The following is a 5275-nucleotide window of genomic DNA, read 5'->3' as shown; positions in this document are numbered from 1 at the left end:
CCCCTTCCTCCAGATTTATTGATAGTTTAAAATTACATTTCTATGTCCTAGAACTTCAGTTGCATTCACCTTCCGACTTTAAAACTGAGTACAAGCAAATTAAAGTTTTCTTCTTTTTTTTTAATTATCATTAGAGTAGTCTAAGTGATATTGTACAAAAATAACATTTTGATTTGTGTGAAAACATTCACCTTTCTTCTGTAACTCCAAATCTGTTTTTCCTTCTTTTATTGAAGTTTTCACCGTGGATAGAGCGACCTGAACTCCATCCGTGCGGTATCGCCTGGGATCACGGCTGACCAAACTGCCCATGTTTACAAAGGATTTCATGTTCTGAAACCGTTATTACACAAGCGTTCCAGAATAAGCTAGAAAGTTGCTTGCTTTATATTACACGTTACGTCTGATTTTTATTTGTATTTTGTCGTTGTTTTCTCCACATAGCTGCGTACTGCTGGTTTGGCCCGGATAGACCCGACCGTATGTGTCCTGTGCTGCTTTTCCAGGTCAATCGCTCGTAGGCTACCTCAGTCTCATCCATAAAACAAAAAATGCTAATCGTTCAGAAGCGAGCGCTTCCCTGATCTCGGTATGGTTTGTTTTTACCATGTTTTTTTCCTGATCTCTCCGAGGCCGTGGTCCACGAGCCTCCAGAGGCCTATCTCACACATCCCTGTTCACCAGTGGCATGGAAAGGGGGTTCTTTAACAAAGCATTATACATAACACCTCTACCAAACTAAACAAACATTTTTTGTATTAAATGCAGAAAGTGGAAAGTTTTTTTCCACCCCTTTCCTCCTTTTACATGTCAAGAGCTCACTGGCCTGGGAATAGCCTCTATCAGCCAACCGTTGGCCAGTGAAGAGGATTCAGAGAAAATAATACAACCATCAATCAGAAAAAGGAGGGGCGATGGAGAGCCGGGACTAAGCGGTGGCCTCGATGGTGCACTCTTTGGCCACGTGGCCGGACTTGCCGCAGTTGTAGCAGTTGACCTCGCTGGCCTTGCTGCACTGAACGGCGACATGGCCGATCTCTCCGCACCTGAGAGGAGCAGAAGCACAGGTCAGCCGCAGCTCATCAGCACCTGAAGCGTTGAGGATCGGGCCTCACCTGTAGCACTTGACCTTCTCGCAGCCCTTCTGGATGTGTCCGAAGCCGCCGCAGGAGTAGCACTTCTGCTCGTTAGCGTGGTCACAGTCGCGGGCCATGTGGCCAGCTTTGCCACAGTTATAGCAGACCTGCTCACGCTCCTTCTTGGGCTCCTTGCAGTCCCTGGAGATGTGGCCGCCTCTGCCACAGTTGTAGCACGCTGCAAAACCACACACACACACACACACACACACACTAGGGATGAGTGATGTGGGCTTAAACATATAGCACAAATATATCTCTGGTATTTATTGTGATAACATCAATGATGATAATTCAGGGAATACGGTTTTTCAGAAAAAAGTATTCTTTCCTGTTTTTACCCATAATTTAAAAAATAATAAAAATGGTGGAAAGTTTTGCTTCAGAAATTTCTCTAAGAGTTCACGAGAAATGGCTAGTAATCTTGAATTAAATGGGAAGTTCTGAAGTAGTTTAACAGTGCAAACTTTTTCATGTGGGAAAAAATAGTGTATACACTAATTTTTTGTTAGAAATTGTTCATAAAAACCGCACAAATTACAATCAACGAGTAGCATATTGAATTCAAAACGAAATTTTGAAGTAAAAGAGACTAAAATGGTATTTTCTAGGATTACACCACACTAATCTACTTTACTTTGAAACATCTTTTTACAGCATAATAATGTTTTTTACTAAATGGATGTGAATACTGTACCTTACATATCACAAAATGAATTTTACTCTTTTGTCAGCGTTCAAACTTTAAATAAAACTGAACATTGGAGCACATTTCATGAGAAAATACCATTTCAGTATTTCTACTGAATGTTTAATTCAATGTGTTACTTGCCATATCTTTGTGCTTTGTGAAATTTACTATGAATTGCTGACAAAGTAATTTTTTTCACACCGTTGAACCATTTAAAATGAGCCAAATAGTGTTCGTTTAAATCAATGTGTGAACTGTAATTGTGAAGTTGACTGAAAGCTGTTTTAATACCAATTTTTCTGAGCGTCCTCAGTGACGGACAGACTCTCTGATATGAGAAATGTTTACAATCACAGCACAGATTTCATGTCCTCACCATCCTCGGTCCTCTCACAGTCCCTCGCCACGTGGCCCGGCTCTCCACAGCGATAGCAGAAGAGATCTAGCGTGAGCAGAGAAGCACATTATTCATCCATCGGCTCAGCTAACAGCTGCTTCAACAGCACAGCGGGCTCCTACCTTTCCCTCGGCCACGACCCTTTCCACGGCCGCGGCCGGCGTTCGGACAGTTCTTGATCCAGTGGCCCGTGCGGCCGCAACCGAAGCACTCGTTGCTGCTCATAGCCTCTGACTGAGAGAGAAGGGCCAGGTATTACACGTCATGCTAATACACAGGTGCATGATCTGAATCAAGCTGCAGTCAGTCCTGAGTTACGTCAGATATTCACTGAACACAAGCCCAGCAGGTGCTGCTCAAAAATATAAAAACAACTAGCAAGTAAAGTCATTAAAGAAAACCGTGCACAACTAGCCGAGCACGTTTTACTCAACAGTTATAAACCAGTTATTTATTTATTCGCTTTTTAACATCAAGGCTATATTCATGCGATCTCAGAATAAAGTACACAAGGTACACAGTTAACAAAAAGATCTACACTAGACACACATTATAAAATACGATACATTTTTAAACACATCTCTGAATAAAACTGCTGTATTTACATTAAAAACAGTACAATCTAATAAAATATGCTTCATAGTCATTTTAGTTTTATTAATAAATATCCATGTGTATGTCTTGTATGAGCTAAAAGACACTGTAAAACAACTTGGTAAACCAGTTTAAGTGAATATAATTTGCATTTGCTTTAAATGGCACTGAAATTAATTTGCATTGATAAAGTTTTTGCGGTTTTCAATAAAATGTCATTTCCAAGATGACTCGTGTCATGGTACAGCTATGTTGATATAAGTCTTAAACTAGTTTTATTTGTTAACATTGCGGCTAGTAACTTTTGAGAGAGTCGGTTCTCTCCTGGATGAGCCGATTCAACCGATTCATTGGAAAGATTCGACTCAAACGAATCGTTCGCGAATTGGACTGTCAATTAACACAACTCCCGTTAAAACACGTGCTGTGAACTAATTACACATGAGAAAACCCACAGAACCGGACAGCATTTGTGTGTATCGTTGCTGTGAACGATTAAACCCGGATTCGACTGGAGAGCTCGGGAACGCGCCAACGATGCCAAAACAATACGAATCCGAATCAGAACGCGCCTAACGTTACCGAGGACAGTCGGTGTAAACACAGACCAGACACATGAGGAGCTGAAGCCCGTCCCGCGACGACATTACATCTATCCTACAGCTATGAGCGCTTATAAGCGCTGTCTCTGTCGCGAGTTATGATCGTGTCGCAGTAGGCCAGAGTGCGCCGTCAGAAAACCTCGCCTTACAAACACAGCTCTGGCATCCCGAGACAGCGGAGACGCTCAAAGAGACCGTGACGACAACAACACACCGTGTGCGTCGAGCAAATGTCGTTTTTTCGTCCGTTAAGGGAACTCACCTCGGCGACGTGACTGTAGCTGTTTATATTCCTCCTCTGCGCTGCGCCACACGCGCTCTGCACACGACACGCGACTCCTCCGCCCCGCCCACCGCGCTCTGCACACGACCCTCATCCGCAAACACGTGACAACAGAGCGTGCTCACCACCGACAGCTGCGTGATGACGCTCCTGATAGATAGATAGATAGATAGATAGATAGATAGATAGATAGATAGATAGATAGATAGATAGATAGATAGATAGATAGATAGATAGATAGATAACTCTCCCTTCAAGCAGGGGCGACCACAAAAAAAGCTAATAGTCATAGACTTATCACAAAAATAAGTTTATTAATACAAATAAACCAATATAACAAAATAAATACAAACAAAATACATCTTGTAACAGACATTCATTTCCCCTCAAAAAAGGATATTAATAGCCAGCCAACCCTCCATAAACCCCAACACAATCCACACTTCTCCACCCAAAAATAATCCAAAAAAATAAAGAAATTACATAAACACCCTCTTTCCAAAAGGTTTTCCAGATCAAAGAATAAGGAGCGTGACCATCAACAAACAAATCCACGATGCTTACACCTGCTCGCCTGGACCATGTGCACAATCAAACACAGAAGTACTCTACACGTACAAAAGGACAGCACAATGTTTGTCTGCTCACCCAGACCATGTCCATGCACCAACGAACAGGGAAGTGCTACCTGACAGGCGCTCCCACACAAAAAGATCAGACCCCATCTTCAGGCATCCTTTCAGGTGCCTGCTTAAAAGCTCAAACTACCTGATTGGCCACGCCCCTTACTACTCACCTCCCTGGCTACATTCTTCCCCCCAGAGATTAATCAGCGACCCGCCGATGCACAAACATACACACACAAATTAAATCACCCAAGAACAGCACATCAAATCTATCTGCAGGTCTACAACTTCTCTACTGGTGCAACTACCGGCCTGGGCAGTCTATATGGATTTGTGCTATGGACCCGCTGTAGTTCTCCTAGAACGCCTCAGCCCTAAGGGTTGAGCCACTAACACAGCGGAACTCTCCAACGCACGATCCTCAGCTATCGTAGGGGATGACACATCACAATCCCCTGGCAATAATACCCATGAGGCCGAATCACTATCTGAATCAGTAGTAGACCCACTACTGGAACTAACTGCTTCACCAGACACAGTAGGATCCACCTCACTTAAGACAGGGTCAATCAATACCTTACGCATTTCCATCCGATGGACCTGCTTCACAGACCCTGCCTGAGACACAGGAGCGACGGAATACACAGCACCCTGTTCTCCTGGTTCACGCACCACCTTATACAAGCAAGAATCATACACATCCTGAATTTTATTTCGTCCACGATGATGGTTTTTGAGGTAGACCAACTCACCCTTCCTAAAACCCTGATCATTTATTCTACACTGGTAGCTTCTATTACGAGGAACAACCTTTTCTCTCAACCTCTCCTGTACCTCACCATATGCTACCTGAAGCCTACCTTGATGTTCAACAATCCACTGTTCAGGGGTCTCTACAGTCTCTTCCAACTGATTGTTTAACAAAAAGTCAACCGGCAATTTGAGT

At 43.2% G+C, this 5275-nt stretch overlaps 1 protein-coding gene across 1 annotated transcript; it reads right to left on the bottom strand.

Moving 5' to 3' along the window:
- LOC306855386 (CCHC-type zinc finger nucleic acid binding protein-like) lies at positions 1 to 3801 on the bottom strand. The gene is made up of 5 exons (XM_079394061.1): positions 3683 to 3801; positions 2347 to 2458; positions 2204 to 2269; positions 1116 to 1314; positions 1 to 1046 (listed from the first exon to the last, which is right to left on the bottom strand). Exons 2-5 carry the CDS (start codon positions 2447 to 2449, stop codon positions 929 to 931), a joined length of 486 nt encoding a protein of 161 aa, XP_079250187.1. The 5' UTR covers positions 2450 to 2458; positions 3683 to 3801; the 3' UTR covers positions 1 to 928.
- Between the last annotated feature and the right edge of the window lie 1474 nt (positions 3802 to 5275).

Source organism: Barbus barbus (genome assembly GCF_936440315.1).
Source record: "Barbus barbus genome assembly, chromosome: 35".
NCBI classification, from domain to species: domain Eukaryota; kingdom Metazoa; phylum Chordata; class Actinopteri; order Cypriniformes; family Cyprinidae; genus Barbus; species Barbus barbus.
The sequence above is the reverse complement of the archived record's forward strand: the minus strand, read 5'-3'. Positions and strand labels throughout refer to the sequence as shown.

Excerpts from the sequence above, each read along its gene's own strand:
- LOC306855386 (XM_079394061.1), bottom strand. The coding sequence starts at position 2,449 with ATGAGCAGCAACGAGTGCTTCGGTTGCGGCCGCACGGGCCACTGGATC. Across the intron at positions 1,315-2,203 it reads CTGTGAGAGGACCGAGGATG|CGTGCTACAACTGTGGCAGA; the intron begins GTGAGGACATGA and ends GTGGTTTTGCAG. Across the intron at positions 1,047-1,115 it reads GAGAAGGTCAAGTGCTACAG|GTGCGGAGAGATCGGCCATG; the intron begins GTGAGGCCCGAT and ends TGCTCCTCTCAG.